Below are 24,349 nucleotides of genomic sequence, written 5' to 3'. Positions count from 1 at the left end.
CCACGGAAGCTCTCCCTCTCCCCCTGCTGGTTCCCTCCTCAGCATCAGAGGGTCTCCCAGCATCCGAGAGCCTCTCCACCACCCTAAGCTCCGATGGCAGTTCCCTGACAGTATGTAACCTGAAGTGTATGTAACCCGAGGTACCACTGTAAAGTCAAACCAGTTTTGCAGCCAAAAATTTTTTCCCCCCAATGTGACAAGAAATTTTCTACACCAGGTACCACCCAACTTTGCTTTGCCACCGGATGCTCTGTCAGGTATACTGGGCTGAGGCTGTAGCCAGCCCCGAACTAGAAAGACCAATGGCCTGACTCAGTATAAGACAGTTTCTTTTTAAGGGAAGGCTCATAGCTCAGGGACGGAGCTTCTGATTTGCAGGAAGAAGGTCCCAGGTTCCATCCCTGGCATGGGCTGAGAGACACCAGAGGAAATGAGGCACAGAACCTTTTCCAATCCAAGCATCAGATCAAGGGAGCTCTCTACTAAAGGTAAAGGGGCCCCTGACCATTAGGTCCAGTCGTGGCCAACTCTGGGGTTGCAGCGCTCATCTCGCTTTATTGGCTGAGGGAGCTGGTGTACAGCTTCCGGGTCATGTGGCCAGCATGACTAAGCCTCTTCTGGCGAACCAGAGCAGCACACGGAAACGCCGTTTACCTTCCCGCTGGAGCGGTACCTATTTATCTACTTGTACTTTGACGTGCTTTCGAACTGCTAGGTTGACAGGAGCAGGGACTGAGCAACAGGAGCTCACCCTGTCGCGGGAATTCGAACCACCAACCTTCTGATCGGCAAGTCCTAGGCTCTATGGTTTAACCCACAGCACCACCTGCATCCTATTAGCTCTCTTCTACAGGTCCCTTTTCATATTCACTTCTCTCTCTGCTTCTCCTTTCTCTTACTGCAGCAGGCCCCAAGAGGAAAGGAGCAGGTATGGTTTGGCATGCTGGCTTGGGGGAGGTTTGGACAATACAAGCGGAGAAAGGAGCATGACTGAAGATTTGGGGGGGGGGGCGGGATTAAGGAGACCGTGTGTGTGTGTGTGTGTGTGTGTGTGTGTATGTATGTAATGAATGGCCTATGAAAATATTCCGGCCGAAAACCTAACGGTCCAGTCAAGTGCTCTGAAACAAAGATTCCTGACTGGGGTTTCATTTAGAACCCATAGGACCTCTTTTGTAAAACAGCCGAACTGGTTGCTTCTGAGCCAGATTCCAGGCATATCCTGCAAAATTCCTGGGCGGGGGGAAATGGGACACCCCATTTTTTATTGCGGGGGAATGATGGCTATTTTGGTTGCTGTGACCTCACACGATTTCGCAGCAGAATATCTCACAGAAATCAATGCCCTTTTCCGCACCTTTCCCAGCTCTATGATCCTTTGGTTTGTTTCGTTGGAGAATGCATGTCTTGTCCACCCCCCCCTCCATTGGATATGCAGGTCCTGGTTCTTGACTGGTTCTTCCCTTCCGATCAGCTTACACGTTTTCTTTCTTCATCCCTCCCATGCCCTCTAATCCAGGTACCTGGTGCTACGATTCACAAGATCCTAAGTGTGGTAAGTACTTGAAATGAGGTTTTCAGTTTTTCTCTGTCTGCACTTCCATTTCTTCGCCCAAAGAGCCATGGGAAATATAGTCTGTTAAGGGTGCTGCGAAGCGTAGCTCTGTGCAGGGCAAATGACAGTCCCTGGGTTTCTGGGATAGAAGTCACGTGCATCAAATGTGCTTTAAATGCATGGGGTGTCTGGGCCCTAAGACAGTTTCCCCTCAACCTGGGGCCCCAAAAGATGTTTTGGACCACAACTCCCATCAGCCCCAGCTATGTCCCCCAGGCCTCTTGGTCTAGCTTGGAGCTTTCCAAACTTTCCATGTTGGTGACACACTTTTTCGATATGCATCATTTTGTGACACAGTAATTCACTTTTGCATCATTTCATAAAACTTAATAATTCAGTTTTACTAGCAAATTGGAGGTTAAAAGAATCCCTTTCCATGGATTGTAATTGAAAACTCATAAAAATTACACACACACACAAACCTTGGTTCTCAAATGGCTTAGTTGACGAACAAATCGGAACCCAAACGCCTCAAACCTGGAAGTACTGTAAGTGTTCTGGTTCGAAAATGTTTTTCAGAAGCCGAATGTCCAGTGGAGTTGTAGGCTATTGTTTCTGGGGCACCAGCACCAATCGGAAGCCGTGCCTTGGTATTTGAACATTTTTGGAAGTCGAACGGACTTCTGGAATGGATTACGTTCGAGAACCAAGGTACCACTGTATACAGTCACACCTTGGAAGTTGAACGGAATGTGTTCCAAAAGTCCAAATCTCGGCTTCTGACTGGCTGTAGGAACCTTCCAGGATGCTCCCAGAGGCTCCAAGCTGGTTGGCTAGTAAATTATAAAGACAAGGAAAAATTTCTTACCGTCCTTTTTTATTTCAATCTTTAAAGAGAGAGGCTATCGAACCCAGCCCCTTGAATAATGGCGTTGTCCCGAGTGAACCTCCACCCTCCATCTCTCCCACTTCCTAATTCGTCACTTCTACGGGTGCTTCTATGTGCCCTCTGTCTTTGAGCTCTTTGATCTCCTACTTTTAAGGCTCGCAGGTTCTGGGAGATGGTGGGTCTGGGATGCTTTCTAAAGACATTGTGTCAGCCAGCTGCCATTCCGCTTCTGCCTCCTCCTCTTTCATTATTTCCCAACTTTCCCCCTCATCTGCCTCTGAGCTGTGACCTCCCTCCAACCCTTGTTATGGATCTATACTGTCTTCCTTTTCCTCCTCCCTGGAAGGGTCAGGATAGGGAGGTGGTCTCCACTATTCCTCCTCCTCTGCCCAGTCCCTGACATTATCTCTCAGAACAACTGAAGAATCATAGATGGGTCTTATGTGGCAGAAAGACGTGGGTGCAAATGGTGTCCAGGCCAGAGCTTTTTCCAGCAGGAACTCACTGGAACTCAGTTCTGGCACCTCTCAGGTGGGTGCCATTGCCATTCTACGAGAACAAGGGAGGTATTCCCTTGGTGAGTTCTGGCATCCCTTTTTCTAGAACAATAACACTGGTCCAGCCTACCTAAGGGTTTCAGGCAAAAGGTGCTACCTAAATATGATGCGGATTGAACCCGAGTCCTTCTGCATGGAAGATAGATGTGCAGCACTGAGCTACATCCCTTCTCATAACAGTCCTCTGTAAAGTAGGGATGCTGTGCACTCACAATATATGTATATATTCTGCCCCTGAGCTGTAACCAACCAATCCAGGGATGCCTTGAGAGAAGGTGGATATAAATAGGAATTTGGAATGGAATTGCTGTTGGTCTTCAGAGGCGATAATGCACACCAAAATAGCTCGTTTATCCTGTCAGACTAAAGATAGGTCCGGTGAGGAAACCCTGCTGAATTATAAATAAGAAAAAGCCCTGCTTCGTGATTATTAATGAAGGTCAGCTCAGCCAGAGGGCATCTCCCGTTGGTGGCAGGAGGCAAGGAAGGAAGAACAAAGAGACTAATGAGCGTGTTGGCTGAGGCATCTGCGTGGCAGACGTTTGCTGGCGGAGGTGTTGATTTTAATCGATACAAATAGCCTCCATTTAACTCAGGTGCAGGGGGAAGCCGTTTCCAATTCGAGGACTGCATTCCCTTCTGGGAAACCTTCCAGGAGCCGCAGGCCAGTGCTAAGTGGTGGGACTGGGTGTTCATCAGTATGCGGATGATACCCAGCTCTACCTCTCTTTTAAATCAGAACCAGTGAAGGCGGTGAAGGTCCTGTGTGAGTGTCTGGAGGCGGTTGGAGGATGGATGGCGGCTAACAGATTGAGGTTGAATCCTGACAAGACAGTACTGTTTTTTGGGGACAGGAGGCGGGCAGGTGTGGAGGATTCCCTGGGCCTGAATGGGGTAACTGTGCCCCTGAAGGACCAGGTGCGCAGCCTGGGAGTCATTTTGGACTCACAGCTGTCCATGGAGGCACAGGTCAAATCTGTGTCCAGGGCAGCTGTTTACCAGCTCCATCTGGTACGTAGGCTGAGACCCTATCTGCCTGCGGACTGTCTCGCCAGAGTGGTGCATGCTCTGGTTATCTCCCACTTGGACTACTGCAATGCACTCTACGTGGGGCTACCTTTGAAGGTGACTCGGAAACTACAACTAATCCAGAATGCGGCAGCTAGACTGGTGACTGGGGGCGGCCACCAAGACCATATAACACCGGTCTTGAAAGACCTACATTGGCTCCCAGTACGTTTCCGAGCACAATTCAAAGTGTTGGTGCTGACCTTTAAAGCCCTAAACGGCCTCGGTCCAGTATACCTGAAGGAGCGTCTCCACCCCCATCATTCTGCCCGGACGCTGAGGTCCAGCGCTGAGGGCCTTCTGGCGGTTCCCTCATTGCGAGAAGCAAAGCTACAGGGAACCAGACAGAGGGCCTTCTCGGTAGTGGCGCCCGCCCTGTGGAACGCCCTTCCAGCAGATGTCAAAGCGATAAACAACTACCTGACATTCAGATGACATCTTAAGGCAGCCCTGTTCAGGGAAGTTTTTAACGTGTGATATTTTACTGTATTTTTGCTTTCTATGGAAGCCGCCCAGAGTGGCTGGGGAGGCCCAGCCAGATGGGCGGGGTATAAATAATAAATTATTATTATTATTATTATTATTATTATGGGACCAGGGGAAGAAGAGCAACGGGTGAGACTCTTATCTTCGTTCCAGCCATGCAGGAGCCGTCCACCCTTGAGGGGAGGTCAGGTGACCGCCTCAGGTGGCAGGATTCCTGGGGGAAACAGATGTGGACTCCAAGGAATGCATCACCTGCTGCCACTGCCACAGCCGCAGTGTGCTGACGTCAGTTGCACATGCTGCGGGGCATGCTGATGTGCCATGCGGATGCCCCACGGCTTGACCGCATAATGCGAGCACACCCTGTGGTGTGTGTGCATGGCCGCTGCAGAACCTGGGGAGGCGGCCAGCCCTCTGATTTGAAATTTTTGGGGAGCCCAGGCCCCCTAGACTCCACTACTCAGCGCCCCTGAACAATGGTGTCACAAGTACTCAGCCAGCTGCCCCATGATGTTCATCACGGTCAGGATGCTGTCAGTGGCTGCCGGCTGGATGCCCAGGAAAGTATAAGACAAGGAAAAGTTTCTTATTGTCCTTTTTTATTTCAGTCTTTACAGAGAGAGGCTATAGAACCCAGCCCCTTGAACAATGGCGTTGTCCCGAGTGAACCTCCACCCTCCATCTCTCTCACTTCCTCATTTGTCACTTCTACGGGTGCTTCTATGTGCCCTCTGTCTTTGAGCTCTTTGCTCTGCTACTTTTAAGGCTCGCCAGGTTCTGGGAGATGGAGGGTCTGGGATGCTTTCTAATGACAAGGTGTCAGCCGGCTGTTGTTCTGGCTCTCCCATTATTTCCCAACTTTTCCCCTCTTCTGCCTCTGAGCTGTGACCTCACACAAACCACTGTTGTCAATCTATACTGCCTTCCTCTTCCTCCCCCCTGGAAGGGTCAGGATGGGGAGGGGGTCTCCACCATTCCTCCTCTGCCCAGTCCCTGACAATCACATTCTGCACCAGGCCCAGGGATAACCCCACATAGAGTCCATTGCAGTCATCCAGCCTTGAGGTTACCAATGAATGGGCTACTGGAGAGCCAGTGTGGTGTAGTGGTTAAGAGCGATAGACTCGTAATCTGGTGAACTGGGTTCGTGTTCCCACTCCTCCACATGCAGCTGTTGGGTGACTTTGGGCCAATCACACTTCTTTGAAGTCTCTCAGAGTGTTCGTTGTGGGGGAGGAAGGGAAAGGAGAATGTTAGCCGCTTTGAGACTCCTTTGGGTAGTGATAAAGCGGGATATCAAATCGAAACTCTTCTTCTTCTTCTTCTTCTTCTTCTTCTTCTTCTTCTTCTTCTTCTTCTTCTTCTGTGATCAAGTTGTCTCCGGAAGGCCAAAAGTTTCCCTCACCTTCCTTCTGACAAGAAGCTTTGCTTCTCCACCCTTTGTAGAGTAAGGATTTCATCTGCCTTTGGGCCCATCTCTTCCTTTCTACCTCACTCTTCCCTTCTCCTTAGGTCCTTTGCACTGGAAGGACATCATGATTACCTGTGGGGGAGAGAACCAGTCACCCATTAACATCGACAGGAGGAAAACTCAACGAGACAGGAACCTCGACGAGATCTTGTTTGAAGGCTACGACCAGGCGCCTCCTGGCAGGTGGAGACTGATAAACGATGGACACTCAGGTGGGCATGGAGAGGACACAGATTCTTCTGGAGATGTTTTCCAAGTCCACATTCACACTATACATTTAAAGCACGATGAGAACACATTCAACAGTCATGGCTTCCCCCAAATAATTCTGGGAGCTGTAGCTTGTTATGGGTGCTGAGAGTTGTTAGGAGATACCTAATTCCCTCCCAGAGCTACAATTCACAGAGTGGTTCAACTATCAATCCCACTTCTCTGGGAACTCTGGGAACTGAGGGGAAAAGGAGGTCTCTTAACAACTTTCAGCACACTTATTGAACCACAGCTCCCAGAATTCTTTGGGCAAAGCCATGACTGTTTAACGTGGCATCACAGTGATTTAAAGGTCTGGTGTGAATGTGGGCCAGGTGTTTTCTATATAGTACTCATTTTTGCATCATTAAGATATCAATGACGTCCCTTCTTCTCTTTCCATGGTTCATTTTACATATCATAAATCCCTGCAAATTTTACAGAAACTATACCATTCAGTATTCCATTATTACATCCATCAAAACTTATTTACACTGTTGAATTTATTTTAATGCTGCCAACATTTTTAAGTGTACACAATTTCCCCCATATATTCAATAAACATTTTCCAATCTTCTCTAAATGTATGTTCTTCTTCTTGTTCTCTTATTCTATATGTTAAGTCTCAACTTGAGTTGCCATTCTTCTTTGGTTGGAACCTCGCTCGCTTTCCATTTTTGGGCTAACAAAGCACGGGCTGCAGTAATAGCATACATAAATAACCTTGGGCCAAGTGTTTTCTAATGCAAGTTTAGAGAACCTTTCTAAGGTCTTGTGTTGCATTAGTGTAGTACTGTCTGTCTCTGAACTCTCTCTTTTTGACCGGGCCTCCTTGGCAGTTGTCATGAACCTAGATGGAGCATCTGCTGCAGATCAAATTAACATCACCAAAGGAGGACTTCAGGACACGTACCGGGCCTTGAATTTCCACTTCCACTGGGGGGACCTCAGTCGAAATGGCTCAGAGCACACCGTTGATGGTCAGCAGTACCCAATGGAGGTACATTGAGCTTCCCAACTTTGATTTTCTTAGCAATGTCGTGCGGCATTGAAAAGGCCCCACCTAGAATAGTCATAACCCATGTTCACACTATACATTAAAATCACTAGGATACTATTTTCAATAGTCATGGCTTCCACCAGAGAATTCTGGGAGATAAGTGCACTGAGAGTTGTTAGGAGAGACCTCTGTTCCTCTCACAGATCGACAGTTCTCAGACTGGTTTAACAATCCCTCCCTCTTCCCAGGTGGCGCTGTGGTCTAAACTATTGATCTCTTGAGCTTGCCGGTCAGAAGGTCAGTGAATCCCCGCGATGGGGTGAGCTCCCGTTGCTCTGTTCCAGCTCCTGCCAACCTAGCAGTGTGAAAGCACGCCAGTGCAAGTAGATAAATAGGTACTAATGTGGTGGGAAGGTAAATGGCATTTCCATGCACTCTGGCTTCTGTTGCAGTGTCCCATTGTGCCAGAAGCGGTTTAGTCCTGCTGGCCACATGACCCGGAAATCTGTCTGTGGACAAATGCCGTCTCCCTCAGCCTGAAAGCAAAATGGGCACCACAACCCCATAGTCATCTTTGACTGGACTCAACTGTCCAGGGGTTTACCTTTTTTTAACCTTTCCAGGGAACAATTGGAACTATGGCTCTGTGAGGGGAATAGGGGGCACTTAACAACTCTCAGCACCCTTAACAAACCACACTTCCCAGAATTCTTTGGTGGAAGCCATGACTGTTTGAAACTGTATACTTGTGAAAGCCAATGTGATGTGGTGGTTAGAGTGTTGGACTAGGGCCTGGGAGACCTGGGTTCAAATCCCCACTCAGTCATTGAGCTCACCAGGTGGTCTTGAGCCAGTCACTGCCTCTCAGCTTAACACCCCTTGCAGGGTTGTTGTGAGCTTAAAATGGGGAGGGACAAACCACGTGTACCACCTTGAACTCCTTGGAGGAAAAGGGGGATATATAAATGCAAGAAATAAGTAAAAATTGTGCTGTAAATCTGTGGTGCAAATGTGTTTTTAGTCATAATCACAGTCGTAGGCCACGTTTCCCCCAAGTACATCTATGCTCAAAGAGGTTCGTGTAAAACAAAACAAAAATACAGTACAGTGGTACCTCGGGTTAAGTACTTAATTCGTTCCAGAGGTCCATTCTTAACCTGAAACTGTTCTTAACCTGAAGCACCACTTTAGCTAATGGGGCCTCCCCTTGCCGCCGCACCGCCGGAGCATGATTTCTGTTCTCATCCTGAAGCAAAGTTCTTACCCCGAGGTAATATTTCTGGGTTAGCGGACTCTGTAACCTGAAGCGTATGTAACCCGAGGTACCCCTGTAGTACAATAAAATAAAATCAAGAAATACAGTGCCTGAAATGACCCCCATAACCACACCACCTACAATTTTCCAAGACTGATCTATTCAGAAATTGATCTGTCTCCAACCTTCAGGGTAGAAGTGGAGACAAGGTTCCGATATTGTTTGTTGGAATAGGGAACAGCCACTCCATTAAATGGCGTACAGTGAATAACCCTAAATCAGCTCTCTGTATTATATTTAGCAAGAAGCTACTAATTAGGCAAGACCCCTGGCCCTTCCACCTTTTGATCTTGCTAAACGATGGACAAACCAGCCATTCATCATGATAGTTGAAATGAGGATGACATGAAAGGGTTCCTTTTCTTTATTAAAAAAAATGAAGACTCTGGGATGATAACAGGCAACTAGTCCTATCATTGCGATTATCTTTAACTGTTAAATACAGAGTATGAAAACAGGTTGTAAAAATATAATGAGGTGTTTTGTTTTTACCTCAGAGCTACAATCGGCCATTTTGGGGACAGCATGTCAAATGCCATAATAGTTCCATGGAAGTGGGATCGGTCTACAAAATGATGTACAGAGCAATTCCGCAGAGATAGTGGAAGTGGCAAGAGAAGGGGTAAAAGACATACAGGTCCCATCCAAACCATACGCTCATACCATGACGCACCTTTCACAGTCATGGAGCATCCTGGGAACTGTCATTTGTTAAGGGTGCTTGGGGTTGCAGCTCTGTGATCTCAGTGCTCTTAACAAACCACCATTCCCAGGATTCTCCGTGACTACTACCGCCGTATCTGTTGCCCTGACCATTAGACGCACCTATCTTTTAGAAGGGGAATGCAAGATTTTTTTTTTTTAAAGGGAGCACTGAGCACAGCCTGTATGCATCCCAGTGTGCTGGACCCGGGGGGGGGGGGTTACCGAGAGGCGTGGTCAGAGTCTGGTCCTGGGTCGAGGGTCTGGAGACTGTCCACCAAGGGCGAAGCGGGGTCCAAAGCAAGAAGCCAGGCGTGGTTGGGAACTCCGGAAGAACAGGTCTGGGTGCTGGCAGAAACAGGTTTCCAACTACGTTGCTCCTGCAACCTGGGACTGGGCTGACTGGCCTTTATCTCCTCTGAGGCCAGGGGTGGTCCCGGCCCACAGGTGACCCGCCTTTCCTGGCCTTAAGGCGAGCACTCTTCCTGAGAGAACCCAGTTCCCTCCGCCTCTCTGCCCTAAGCCTCTGTAGCTCAGGAGAGGCTGGAGGGTTACTGGACCCAGAGGCAACCTCACCTTCTCCTGACAGAGCTGGGAGAGGAGCACCTGCAGGCAATGGGTCTTCAATCACCTCCGGAGCCAGAGTGGATACATCTGGTGTCTGCTCCTGAGGACCCGGCACAGGTGCAGGCCCTTCAGATTCAAGCCCCTGGAGGTGGGGACTCCTGTGCAGGCTGGGACTCCTCAGGTTCAGCTTCTGAATCAGATTCCCAGGCCATCACACCCAGGCTCTGCTCAGCACTCCCTTTCACGAGCCGCGTGGAACGTGTGTGCGGCGCTTGCAGGCTTTTCCCCAGGAGGGAGAAGCCCCCAAGAGCCCCACACACGCTCCACGCGGCTAGTGAAAGGGAATGCGGCTCTTGGGGGCTTTTCCGGGAGGTGGGGGAAGGGACTGAGGGGCTGCCCTCTGTCCCTTCCCCCACCTCCCACAAAAGCAAGCAAGAGCTGCGCGCTCTTTAAAGGGTGTGCGGCTCCTGCGGGCTTTTCTACGAGGTGGGAGAAGGGACTGACGCCATCAGTCCGTCCCTTCTCCCTCCTGGGGAAAAGCCTGCAAGAGCCACACGGAGCGTGTGTGCGGCTCTTGGGGGCTTTTCCTGCCTGCCTCCCACCTGCATTCACTCCATAAGATGCACACACATTTCCCCTTACTTTTTAGGAGGGAAAAAGTGTGTCTTATGGAGTGAAAAATACGGTAAATAATGATAATAAGAATAATCTTTATTGTGGTCCAAAAACCAGTAACATAGATTCAGAATAAAATGCAGATTCATACAGACAACCCCCCGGGAGAGGGAGACCGAGACGATATTTGTTTAGTCTTAATGCCACCTCTGTCTTGTACCATCTGGGCTATGATACCGCCCTTGAATCTCTGAGGCGAAGGCTTGGGACATATCACATAGCGATCTCCAATCTCAATCTCATGTTATCTGTGGTCCGATAGCAGTAGGAATTCATTACGGGTACGATTTTCCTGCATATCTTAGAAATCTGTCTGTGCCAACTTATCGGCGTCTCTTTACCAAAGGCAGATTTAATGTATTTCCATCAGAAGTGCTAAATGGCAGACTGAGAGGCATCCCTTATCAGAATAGGCTCTGTGTATTCTCTCAGGGCGTCGATAGTATGAGGCATATCCTACTGCATTGCAAATAATATGAGCAAACTAGGGATCTATTGGGATGCGGGTGGAGCTGGGGTCTAAACCACTGAGCCTTGGGCTTGCCGATTGAAAGGTTGGCGAATCGAATCCCTGCGACGGGGTGAGCTCCTGTTGCTCGGTCCCAGCTCCTGCCAACCTAGCACTTCAAAAGCACGTCAAAGTGAAAGATAAATAGGTACCGCTTCGGCGGGAAAGTAAGCGGCATTTCCGTGCGCTGCTCTGGTTTCACCAGAAGTGGCTTAGTCATGCTGGCCACATGACCTGGAAAAGCGGTCTGTGGACAAACGCTGGCTCTCTCGGCCAGTAAAGCAAGATGAGCGCCACAACACCAGAGTTGTTCACTATTGGACGTAACTGTCAGGGGTCCTTTACCTTTACCTTTTTAGGGATCTATTGATTAAACCCCTACTGGCAAATCAGCCGGGTAAATCTGAAGACTACTATACTAAATATCTTCTGGACGACAAGTCTAATGATATCACAGTGGCCGTGGCAAAGTTTCTTTTGGTAGTCTTACTAAATAGTGTTTTAAGTGTAACCATAAAAGGTAAAGGGACCCCTGACTATTAGGTCCAGTCGTGACCGATTCTGGGGTTGCGGCGCTCATCTCTTAATTGGCTGAGGGAGCTGGCGTACAGCTTCCGGGTCATGTGGCCAGCATGACTAAGCCGCTTCTGGCGAACCAGAGCAGTGCAGGGAAATGACATACACCTTCCCGCAGGAGCAGTACCTATTTATTTCCTTGCACTTTGACGTGCTTTCGAACTGCTAGGTTGGCAGGAGCAGGGACCGAGCAACGGGAGCTCATCCCGTCGCGGGGATTCAAACCGCCGACCTTCTGATCGGCAAATTCTAGGCTCTGTGGTTTAACCCACAGCGCCACCCGCGTCCCATAGTGTAACCATAGTTGAAGGAAAGAATAGGGTGCTTTGGAGCACATTCTAGACCACAGCTTCCCAAACTTTTCATGCTGGTGACACACGTTTTAGACATGCATCGTTTCGCGGCACAGTAGTTCAGTTTTACTAGCAAACCAGAATGAACCCCTTTCCAGCCCTTGGAGGAACGTGGGGAGTGTTCGTGTGACACACCTACACACTGCAGCCGACACACAAATGTCGCGACACAGGGTTTGGAAAGCTCTATTGTCAGGGCTGCCATATGTCTATCAGTTCTAGCTCTTTGACTTTGATTTCAAGACTGAGTTTGCATTCTTTTGAGACAAAATTATCCCCTGGACAACTCTCTTAATTTCAGCTGCTGGATTTAGGCAGGGGAAAGTCCTGTTTGTTGTTAAGCAAATTGGGAATCGGAACCCTTTGTCAATCTGTGATCAGTCACCCAGGGACCTACCAGTTGACCCCCCCTGCTTTAAAGTCTGCCAGTGAATGAATATCCCCAAAGTTGCTCTGAATAACTCTCGCTTTGTTTTCCACAGCTCCACATTGTTCACATGAACACCAAGTACAAAACCATCACAGAAGCCAAAGGGCACCCCAACGGATTTGCTGTCTTGGGCTTCTTGTTTAAGGTATCTCCTGAGAAGCAGCTGCTGTTATGTTATTTAAAGTACCTACAGGAGACACACATTCATATATGTTCATTCTCTACCATCTATCTATCATCTATATCTATCTATCTATCATCTATCTATCTATCTATCTATCATCTATCTATCTATCTATCTATCTATCTATCTATCTATCTATCTATCTATCTATCTATCTATATCATGTATCATCTATCTATCTATCTATCTATCTATCTATCTATCTATCTATCTAATCTATCTATCATCTATCTAATCTATCTATCATCTATCTATCTATCATCCATCCATCCATAATTTAGGTTCATTTGCAAAATTCTAAGTGAAGTACTTGAAGCAAGGTTTTCAGAGGCCATGTTTATAACGTGGGGAGGAGACTGTATCCAGTTTGGTTACCTTTGTTTGTCTGCTTGATGCTGGAGGGGTAACAGCTTGAGGGCAAAGGGACTTTGCAATGGGTCAAGCACCAAAGATGCATACTAGATTTTTGCACTGCAGGTATCTGATGCAGACAATACCAATTACAACACCATCGTCACTGGCCTGAGGAATATCACTCGTGCAGGTGAGCATCAAACCTCAGGCAATCCTTTAGAATGCTTGGATTTGGTGGATCAGGGCCACATGCACACCATACATTTTTGGGGCTCTTGCTAGTGCTTGGTACCAATTGATTATTGCCTAAGGGAAAGCAACATGTCAGCATGTTTGGGTGAATCTACCAATTTCAGTTTCTTTTCTTTTCTTTTAAATAATATTTTTATTAGTTTTCACTTACAATCCAATAATAGCTTCATTATAACAATGCCAATTATTGATACCAATTGTTCAAATACTGAATTATATCATTTAGATAGTGGGCCCCCGTGTGCTAGATTTGATAAATTGATTATTTGCTTTATCTCTGCGCTCCAAAATCTTATTAATTTCCATTACATTCCGGTCATCATAATAATCTCTTATACAACAACTGCAATATTAATAACTTCTATTCATGTTGACACGTTAAATGATTTATAAAGTTACAAGTGAGGAACTTAAACTATATCTCTGTTCTTCCTGTGTGTGGCAATTATTCTGTCTGTGGTGTTTATTCCTCTCCTTGTAAGATGTTATGTCTTTCTTTCCCCTGGTTGTTGCTGTTAACCATCATGCCTTAGGCGGAGCTAATATCCCGTTGTTGTCCCAGAAATCCAGTTTCTTATTTTCATAGTCTTGTGTTCCCCCTTCACATCAATTTATTTAAAAAACAAATAAAAGTGCTCATGAAAATCCAGCAGGATCTTAGTGCGAATTCCCCTCACAGGCACGTTTTAGCAGAGCAATTTCCCCTACGGCAGGGCATTTCTGTACATTCTCCATTTGAAATGGAGTTGCGTGTTGAGGACCCCCAAGACACCCCTGAATAAAAACACGTTCGCACATCATTTTTGTTTTGGTTTTTGGCATAATTTTGGCCACAACTTTATTGAATTACAGTAAGTGAGTGACACGGGTGGCGCTGTGGGTTAAGCCACAGAGCCTAGGACTTGCTGATCAGAAGGTCGGCGGTTCAAATCCTCGCGACGGGGTGAGCTCCCGTTGCTCGGTCTCAGCTCCTGCCAACCTAGCAGTTTGAAAGCACATCAAAGTGCAAGTAGATAAATAGGTACCACTCCGGCGGGAAGGTAAACGGCGTTTCCGCGCGCTGCTCTGGTTCGCCAGAAGCACTTAGTCATGCTGGCCACATGACCCAGAAGCTGTACGCCGGCTCCCTTGGCCAATAAAGCGAGATGAGCGCCGCAACCCCAGAGTCGGTCACGACTGGACCTAATGGTCAGGGGTCCCCTTTACCCTTTACCGAGTGGTTGCTTAGGCCTTGTTTAGCGATTATCTGTTCCCACTTGGAGGTAGGAACAGAACTGACAACCACACCTGCACGGAAGTCAGTAAGGGTAAGCCATTTTGAGGAGAGAAAAAGCTGGGCGCCAGGCTCACACCTCTCCCTAAATGCTCCCAGGTGCTCTTGCGTGGCCCTAGCCCATTGTAAGGGATAAGGACATAGGCGCCGACTCCATGGGGCCTGAGGGGGCCCGAGCCCCCTCAAAAATTCGTTTGGGGGGGCTCCGCCCCCCCAATAATTTAAAAAAATTATATTACCGCTGCGAAGAGGCGGGAGGGAGAGGAGGCCCCTTGGGAGGAGCGGGCAGGTGCTGGGGCGGCAGCGCCGGGTGGGGGCCGAGGGGTGGGCGCCCCCCTGCGCGGGCATCGCCTCGCCGCCGCCGCGGGTTTGGCTGGGCTGCCGGCCGAGGGGAAGCGACAAACAAGGCCAGGATCCAGGCCCGCCCTGCTCTCCTTATTTGGTGCCCGGTTCCGGCTCCCGGGTGGCCTCCTCCCACCCGCTCTCGCTACCAGTGGAAAGAGAGACGGAGGAGCAGCGGAACCTGCAGCCTTTGCAGGCGCCGCCTGGCCGGGGGAGGGGAGCGCGGAGGAGCCCCGCGGGCCTGGGCCCGGCCAGCCGAGCCCTCCCGAATTGCGCCCCGCAGCCAGGATCTTGTGGCGAGGACCCCGGTATGGCCCCCCCCCCAATATTTTTTATAAGTCGGTGCCCCTGGATACGGACGAAAGCATGGTGAGCCCCTGGATTCCTTTAATGGAATACCCTTGCAGCAGCAGCATTGGAGGGGCAGGCACAGGCAACCTCATCCCCTCTACCAACCAAAAAATTAACCAATGCCTAAGCGCAACTTACAAGTTGTGACGATTTGCTACGCAGTAGGCAAAACCCAAATGGCCCCAGCCAATCAGCCAAATGGTAAAATTCCTACCAGTCCCCTGCTCCAAAACAAACGATCCCATGACAGGCATAGGAAGGTCAGCGCAAACAAGCCCTAAATAAAGGGAGGGTGGGTGGGTAATCCGATGAGCGCAGCGAAAAGAAGCAGCTCGACGCTGCACATAGGGGGACCTATAGAGCACCCCCATCAATCAAATAAAATTGCAACAATCAATTTTCCCCAGCAACATTGGAGGTGCCCAATCAAATCCGCGGCCATCCAAACTAACCCGCCCAGCAACAGGGGATGTCATGGTTGCTCGCACCGCAACACGTGCTCTCCATGAAGGAGAACCCACTTTCTCATTTCCCGTCCTCACACCCCAGTGAGAGAGCCAGTGTGGTGTAGTGGTTAAGAGCAGTGGACTCGTAATCTGGTGAACCGGGTTCGATTCCCCACTCCTCCACATGCAGCTGCTGGGTGACCTTGGGCCAGTCACACTTCTCTGAAGTCTCTCAGCCTCACTCACCTCACAGAGTGTTTGTTGTGGGGGAGGAAGAGAAAGGAAAATGTTGGCTGCTTTGAGACTCCTTTGGGTAGTGGTAAAGCGGGATATCAAATCCAAACCCCAATTCTCTGTTTCTGTTTCTCTGCTTAGAGGATTATGTCGAGTTGGCCTCCACGTTTTCTCTGAGCAACCTCCTCCCCAACATGGCCTCACTCTCCAAATATTATCGCTACAAGGGCTCCCTCACCACCCCAAACTGCGAAGAAGTGGTGCAATGGACTGTGTTTGAAGAGAACATCCCAATCAGCAAGTCACAGGTGAGAAAACCAAACATTTCTATGTCCAGTGTTGCTCTTGTTTCTCATTTTAGCTGAAAAAGGCTGTGGCTTTCGAAAAACAAAAATGGCTCCCAATCTAAAATGACACAAGAAGAGCTTGCAGGATCAGGCCAATGGCTTATCTAGCCAAGCATCTTGTACAGTGGTACCTCGGGTTAAGTACTTAATTCGTTCCAGAGATCCGTTCTTAACCTGAAACTGTTCTTAACCTGAAGCACCACTTTAGCTAATGGGGCCTCCCGCTGCCGCCGCGCCACCGAAGCACGATTTCTGTTCTCACCCTGAAGCAAAGTGGAGTCTGTAACCTGAAGCGTATGTAACCTGAGGTACCACTGTATTCAAAGAAATACTGCCTCTGTCAGCTGAAAACACAGCCGTTGTCAGCCACAGTGATTTGAAGTCCATATTGTGTTATAGGTTTCATTTTTTTTTGACCTGGCAATATCTTGTGAATCACAATGTGTGAGTGTGTGTTATGCAAAAATCACAATGTGGGGAAAACCGTCAAGCCAGCCAATGCTTCTCTTGATTCCTGCAGCCCTTGTTAACTTGGCCAGCTCAGCTCTCCCCAGCCTCATGCAGGGGGGCATCGAATCACAAGAGCAGGCGCCAGCAGAAATCACAATGCGAGGAAAACCATGAAGCCAGCCCATGTCTCTATAGAGCTCCATCCCTATTTCAGTTATCATGATATACTGGTATATGTCAGGGGCTCACAAAGACCGTTTTACCAGCCAACGAGTTGCCCCCGAACTGAGCAGCCCGCTCGACAAGTCCCTTGCGTGCTGCGCTAAACCAGTGCAGCGCGGCGCGGGGACTTGCCGAGTGGCGCCGGAAATCGTGTCTGCACATGTGCAGATACTGGAAAGCATGTCTGCGCATGCCCAGACGCCGAAAATCGCTTCTGTGCAGGCATCTGGGCATGTGCAGAAGCAATTTCTGGCACCGCAGACATGCGCAAACGCGATTTCTGGCATTGCACTGCACCAGTCTGGCCCATGGCCAGTAAACCTTGCTGACCCCTGGTATATGTTGTGATATTTTGGTATATATTGACATATGTCATTGAATTTCCACTCAGTAGTGATCAGAGGCAGATTCCAATGTACCTCGGGTTACATACGTTTCAGGTTACATATGCTTCAGGTTACAGACTCCGCTAACCCAGAAATAGTACCTCAGGTTAAGAACTTTGCTTCAGGATGGGAACAGAAATCATGTGGCGGTGGCGTGGCGGCAAGGGGAGGCCCCATTAGCTAAAGTGGTGCTTCAGGTTAAGAACTCTTTCAGGTTAAGAACGGACCTCCGGAACGAATTAAGTTCTTAACCTGAGGTACCACTGTATAGTTAGCAGAGTAAAAACTTAAACACGTTGCAGGATTCCCCCCAAATAGTCCAGAGACAATTAATATTTCATCCAGCAGAGCTTTATTTTTAGAGAAGGCAAATGAGCATAATGGTCACAAATCCATTACATTCAGGACTGGCACTGTCCATAAGAAATCCAGTTGCAGCAGACTTAACGTAAACTTACAATAACTTATAAAAAGTCTAAACCTTAACACTAACCAAGCTCTGTACAGAACACGACACCAGAAGGAAGAGAGATAGAAAGAGGAAAGCGAAACCGAGGCTCCTTCTGGCCTTATTATTATTGCCAGCATGACCTTGACGGAAGAGATAAGAGAACCAGTTTAAGCCAGCTGTATTCCGCTTCTCTGAAGGAATAACCCAAACATCACGATTCTTCTGCTTGTTTCTTTCACACAGAGAAGCCTCCAGAACCCTCTTGAATTATGGTACAGTGGTGCCCCGCAAGACAAATGCCTCACAAGACGGAAAACCCGCTAGACGAAAGGGTTTTCCGTTTTGGAGGTGCTTCGCAAAATGAATTTCCTATGGGCTTGCTTCGCAAGACGAAAATGTCTTGCGAGTTCCTGCGGGTTTTTTCCCTCCCCCCCCTTTTTCTAAGCCGCTAAGCTGCTTATCTGCTTATCCGATAAGCCGCTAAAAGCCGCTAATAGAGCTAATAGAGCTAATAGAGCTAATAGCGCTAATCAACTAAGCCATCAATGGGCTTGCTTCGCAAGACAAAAAAACCGCTAGACAAAGAGACTCGCGGAACAGATTCTTTTCGTCTTGCGAGGCACCACTGTAATTAGAATAGGAAAGATCTCTACACATCAGATTAACGCTTTCTGCACTAAGAAATGCAAACTGACACTTTCCACTTTCAGCGTCATATGACAAACGGTTTATAAATCTTTCTAAATGAATACAGTGGTACCTCGGGTTAAGTACTTAATTCTTTCCAGAGGTCCGTTCTTAACCTGAAACTGTTCTTAACCTGAAGCACCACTTTAGCTAATGGGGCCTCCTGCTGCCGCTGCACCACCGGAGCACAATTTCTGTTCTTATCCTAAAGCAAAGTTCTTAACCTGAAGCACTATTTCTGGGTTAGTGGAGTATGTAACCTGAAGCATATGTAACCTGAAGCGCATGTAACCTGCAGTGTATGTAACCAGAGGTACTACTGTACATGCCAGCACCTAGCCCCTAGTAACTGCTAAACCATTCTCTCATTCCTCTATTTAGCTGAATGCATTTGTCAACACCCTTTACTACAAAAGCGCTGGAACGACTTCCCTGAAAATGACCAACAACTTCCGCCCACCGCAGCCTCTTCATGGTCGCGAAGTCTATGCTTCCAGAGACGCCACCATTAGCCATGGCTCCCCGCTGGTTGTCAATCATCTCTTCCCTCTGCTTTTGGCTGTTTTGATTGGCCAGCTTTCTGGCACCTCCTAGGTGTCTCTATCGAGTTCAACAATTATGATGGGTGATGGCTTTGTGGCATCTTCATATCCATGCATCTTCACTGTGATCCTTTTCTAGCCGCTGATCTGAACATTGAACGAGTTGGAGCAAAACTGGCAACGAGAAAAGAACGCAACATCTGACGATTGTATTTTGCTTATTTTGGGGGGAAAGGTGCTTTCTTCCTGTTAACAGACTGGCTCAAAATCCTGAGGAGGCCTCCAGAAATCCCGTTGGCATTGCTGAGGAATTAGTGGCAAACTGGTGTTCCTTAGCAAAAAAAAAAAAAAAAAAAAAAAAAGTGTGCTGAATCAAAAAATGTAAGGTGCCAAATTTTCTGATGCCTGAAGGCAGCCTTGTTAATCTTTCGGCATTTTCCTGCAAAGGTGGCCTGTTTATGTTGTGTGGTGAGTTCCTGCCCTTCCCCAGTCGAAATAAAGACACATGACACAAATATTAAGGTTAATGGGCTAATTAAGGCCACAACTTTATTGGTTACAGGTGATGAGCGATATTGGCTTAGGTATTGGTCCTAACTAAATATATCTGGCTTCAGCCAGTCCGCTTGAAGTTAGATCAACTAGGAACTCCCCCTGGGTCACCGCTCGGGGGCGTTCCTTAGCCCCTCACCTCCATAGGCTTCGGACAGGGCCTGGCCCCCGGAATCCTTTATCGGACTACCCTTCAATATGCGGGGCAGGTGATGGCACTTCCTCCCCTCTTCCATCTACAAAGCAATACCAATACCTAACTGCCAATACCAAGAAAGTTGTGGCGATTTGCTATGAGGTAAGCGAAAACCAAGTGGCTGGTACCAATTTGCCAAGTGGAAAAAATTCCTACCAGGCTCCTCAATGGTGACCAACCGAGGTCCATAGCAAGGTCAAGGACGAAAACCTTAAAGGGCGGGAGGGTGGGAAACAGGAGCAGCTGGAGGAAGCAACAGAGGGAGATCCCCGGCCGTGCCCCCTTTAAATAGGTCAGGCCTGTTGAAGATAAGCAGTGTCCAGTGCACAGCGGAATGATGAAAAGTACGTGCCAACATGCTCTATATTACTTTATTTACACTTCAAAGCTGGTAATTTACAGAAAAAACATCTTCCCTCTGCCGGAGCAGAGAAAGGCATCCTCTCTCCTCTAAAGCACGGAGAGAAACAACACTGAACTGCAAAGAACAGTGAAAAACAGGAAACCAGTGTACGTCACATCCAGTCTCCTTTCCCGTGAGAAAACCCAACAGCACTTGACTGTGGAATGTAAACATTGTCTTGTGACAAGCACTTCGCTGCTCAGTGAAGGAAGCAGAAACCAACATCCTCCCCCTTTCTGTGAACATCACTGGGCAGCGTGTTCGTACAATATCAGTACAAACCCAACTTCTGCACATAGGTACAGTGTTGATCCCTTGATACAATCTTGGACAATACATCAGCAGGAATTTCATTACCTGGCATATAGGACACCGTTACGAGTCCCTTTTGAATACGTTCCCTAGCATGTTGCAACTTCAATTGCAAGTGCTTCGTGCTTTGCTTACAACCTTCAGAATTCAGCAAAGCCAAACATGCTTTGTTGTCCTGGTAAACCTGGATTGGACATTTGACAGGAATTTTCATGTCTTTGCACAATTGTAACAACCATTCACAATCTTTAAGTGAATAAGACAGTGCATTCAGTTCAGCTTCACAAGTACTTAAGCTAACTGTTGTTTGCTTCTTGCATGACCAATCAAATAGACCCTGATTGTACTTATAGCAAACTCCAGACGTACTTTTCCTGTCTGTAGTGTCACTTCCAAAACTTGCATCTGCAAATATCTCAAGACCACCAGACTTCTGATTGTTAAATCTCAGTCTGTAATGCATAGTGCCTTTCAAATACCGCGCTATGCGTTTCAGAGCTTTCCAATCCTTAACAGTAGGATTGTTGACTTGTCTGCTTAGCAAATTACAGCTAACAGCAATGTCAGGTCTTGAACATCTGGCAATGAAGTTTAGCTTGCCTAGCACACTTCTGTACAGTGTAGTGTCAGAAAATGCTTCTTCAGTGTCATCTACCTGATAACTTGTTATCATCGGTGTGTCTACAGGGTTAGCATCCATCAGGTTTAGTTTGCTTAACACATCAGCAATTTTCCGTGACTGGTGTACTAGAATGTTACCATCTTGATCTCTCTCTATTTCCAGAGATAGGTAGTTGTTTACCTCACCAAGATCTTTTATGTCAAAGTGCTCTTTCAGTTGAGCTAGGGCGTTATTGTACATTGTGACATCTTCCCAAAAGAATAAAAGATCATCAACATAAAACAAACAATACAGTTTCTTTTGCCCCTCCTCTTTGACAAATACGCATGGATCAGCTTTCCCTTGCTTAAAACCTAGAGAAAACAATACTTCAGTGAGTTTTGTGTGCCAACACCGTGCACTTTGTTTGAGACCATAAAGGGACTTCTTCAGAGCACAAACAAATCCCTGTTTTACCTGTACGCCATCAGGTGGAAGCATATAAAGTGATTCATCTAGAGATCCGTACAGAAAAGCTGTATTCACATCATGGTGACTAATGTGTAGATTCTCTTCTGCAGCTAGCTTGAGCATAAGCCTAATGCTCTCATACCTCACGGTGGGTGAGTAGGTCTCGTGATAGTCTTCACCTGGTACCTGTGCAAAACCTCTGGCTACCAATCTGGCTTTGTGTCTGACTATCTTGCCATTTTGATCAGTCTTCGCTTTGAAGACCCATTTGCTTCCAAGCAGTTTCATTCCTGGAACTACTGGAACAAGGTCCCATGTTTTGTTCCTTTCCAAGGAATCAAGCTCAGCCTTCATGGCATTTAACCATGGCTCAGCTTCCTTTGAATCCAAATCCTGGATTTCTTGGAAACTTGAAGGTTCAAATACCTTCTTGGAGCTTTTAACAGCTGTTACTGCTATCTTAGCAAACTCATCAGCAAATCTCTTTGGAGGTCTGCCTTTTGTTGCTCTCTGTGACCTGCGAATTAGCCTTAAGTCTTCAATACTCTCCTCTTCCTTCTTAGGAGAAAAGTGACCTATTGTGAACAATGGTTCCTCCAATTCTTGATCAGAGCTTTCAGAGGGTCGCATAGAGGCTTTCGCACTCTTGAAATCCTCTGAATCACCCGATTCAGTTTCAGACTCAGACTCAGAACCTTCATCAGTGGGTGTGGGTTGTTGCGGTTGCTTTTGACTATCCTCAGTTTCATCACTGTCATCAGGATAACATTGGAAAATTCCCACATTCTCCCCCCACTTGGCATTGTACTCAACACTTCTTGTGAGCTTAATTTCCTTAGAGTCAGTCATCATTATTCTGTAAGACCCTTTCTGATAACCTAGAAAGATACCATGCAATCCACGCTTGTCTAACTTGGAGTTTTGTGGTGAGTGAACCCACATGTCAGAACCAAAAATTTTCATGTGTTTGATGTATGGCTTCTTGCCAAACATCTTCTCATAGGGGGTACAACCAATCGCTGAAGATAACCTGCGATTATAACTGTAAGTGAAACATGAGAGAGCTTCGGCCCAATAACTCTCTGGAAGATTGGCATCATGCAGCAAGGTTTTTAACCCTTGAAGCAATGTCTGATTTGCTCGTTCCGCAAGTCCATTCTGCCATGGCGAGCGAGGACTAGACAAATCGTGTTGAATTCCTTTCTCAGTCAGAAAAGCTTCAAACTGCTGAGAAGTGAATTCTCCCCCGCGATCACTGAAAAGAGTCTTTACCTTCTTACCATGCACATTTCCCAACCAAGCACAGAATTCTTTGAACCTTGGAAAAGCCTCTGATTTCTGCTTGAGATTGTACACATAAATATACCTGGAAAATGCATCAATGAGAACCATGAAGTACCTGTTTCCACCCAAAGAGGGCGCTAGTGGTCCAACCAAATCAGCATGAACAACCTGGTATGGTTCTGTAGCTTGCCTACTAGACATCTTACCTTTCGCAGCCATTTTTACCTTGTTTGCTGCGCATGCCTTGCACTTCATGTGGTACCTGCAGGGTTTAATAGTCATACCTTCAACCAAGGCAGGCATTTTAGATACTGCCTCAAAATGCAAATGACCAAATTTTCGATGAAAATCGTGAATACATTCTGCATGCAAACTTTTGTTAGAACCTGCAATGCAACAAGTGTCATCCTGCACAACATCATCAAAATACAAAACATACAAACGACCAACATATTCAGCATGCAATACATAATCATTTTTCTTTGTGATGATGCACCTTTTGTTCTTAAAGGAAACGTCAATTTTCCGCTCATTCAGCTGTCCAACGCTGAGCAGATTATGCTTGGCATCTGGCACATAAAGCACATCCTGTATCGATAAGTCCAAACTGTGAAGAACAACAGTTCCGTAGCCTTTACTGGGGATTGTGTGGTCATCCGCCTGGTGAATCGCACCTTCCTGCGGTGTAAAAGACACGAACAGTCGCTTATCGTTGCACATGTGGTGGGTCGCCGCTGAATCAACAACGAAAAAAGATCTAGACGTCTTCTGGACCTCTGCAACCTTTGGAGTGAAGCGTGAGACCATTGCCTTGTGCTGCGTTGTCCTGGACACCGGACCTTTGCCTTTGCCTCGGCCTTTTCCACGCGATGAGCTTTTGCTGCGCTGCTCTGTCTTGGCCCTGGGATTTCTGCATTCCCTCTTCATATGGCCTAGACGTCCACACGAGTAGCATTTCACTGCCTTCAAAGCTTTGGCGCCATCTGGTGGTTCCACTGCACTATGGGATGACGTCTGTGAAGTCTCCCCCTTGCCCATGCAGCTATCACCCTGGCGGTCTGCTTCATTCTGAATCATGGCAGTATCACAGGCTACTGTGAGTTGAGCATTTGGCTGATTGGCATCAGATTCCCCACTTGCATCAGCCAGCCTTCTGCAGCTAGCCATCATGACTCTGGCATTAGCCTTCTGCGTCATCTCTGCTGCTTTAAATCAAGCTGCTTTATACAAGCTGCGTCTGTGTACAGCTGCAGCTGCTTCATTCCAAAAGCAAGTTCAAAAGTACTTTCAATTTCCAGCCTCTGCCTGTGAGCCTGTGCCACTCTGCTTATCTGCAGCTGCTGCAAAACCGCATTCCAAAGGCAAGTTCAAAAGTGAAAGTTCTCTCTGCTGTCTTAAATTCATGCTGCGACACTGCTGCAGCTGCTTTACTTTCGATTTCCCCAGCATAGGAAAAATTTATCCTTCTAGCCTTTTGCCTGTGCCACGGCAAAACCGGCTATAAAAGTTCAAAGTCCAGCCATAAAGCCATTAATTAGAAGCTGGCAGGCTGCCCGGAGCTGTAGCACATACCTCATCAAATCATCTTGACGCGCAGAGATATCGTCC

At 47.5% G+C, this 24,349-nt stretch overlaps 1 protein-coding gene across 4 annotated transcripts in view; it reads left to right on the top strand.

The window, feature by feature from the left end:
* LOC310834111 (carbonic anhydrase 15-like) overlaps positions 1-19,200 on the top strand; it is a 46,314-nt gene extending 27,114 nt beyond the window's left edge. The window contains exons 1-9 of one of the 4 annotated variants that reach the window (XM_083717516.1): positions 190-488; positions 854-928; positions 1,520-1,555; positions 6,068-6,238; positions 7,115-7,275; positions 12,454-12,546; positions 13,063-13,129; positions 15,979-16,145; positions 18,762-19,200. In XM_083717516.1, coding sequence (XP_083573642.1) covers positions 431-488; positions 854-928; positions 1,520-1,555; positions 6,068-6,238; positions 7,115-7,275; positions 12,454-12,546; positions 13,063-13,129; positions 15,979-16,145; positions 18,762-18,974 — 1,041 coding nt within the window. In that variant the 5' untranslated portion in view covers positions 190-430 and the 3' untranslated portion in view covers positions 18,975-19,200. Of the gene's footprint in view, positions 1-189; positions 489-853; positions 929-1,519; positions 1,556-6,067; positions 6,239-7,114; positions 7,276-12,453; positions 12,547-13,062; positions 13,130-15,978; positions 16,146-18,761 lie in introns of those variants that run through there. The other 3 variants (XM_083717514.1, XM_083717517.1, XM_083717515.1) reach the window with 3 other exon arrangements.
* The last annotated feature ends 5,149 nt before the right edge of the window (positions 19,201-24,349 follow it).

The sequence above is a fragment of the Podarcis gaigeae genome (assembly GCF_964106915.1).
Source record: "Podarcis gaigeae genome assembly, chromosome: 16".
NCBI classification, from domain to species: domain Eukaryota; kingdom Metazoa; phylum Chordata; class Lepidosauria; order Squamata; family Lacertidae; genus Podarcis; species Podarcis gaigeae.
The sequence above is the reverse complement of the archived record's forward strand: the minus strand, read 5'-3'. Positions and strand labels throughout refer to the sequence as shown.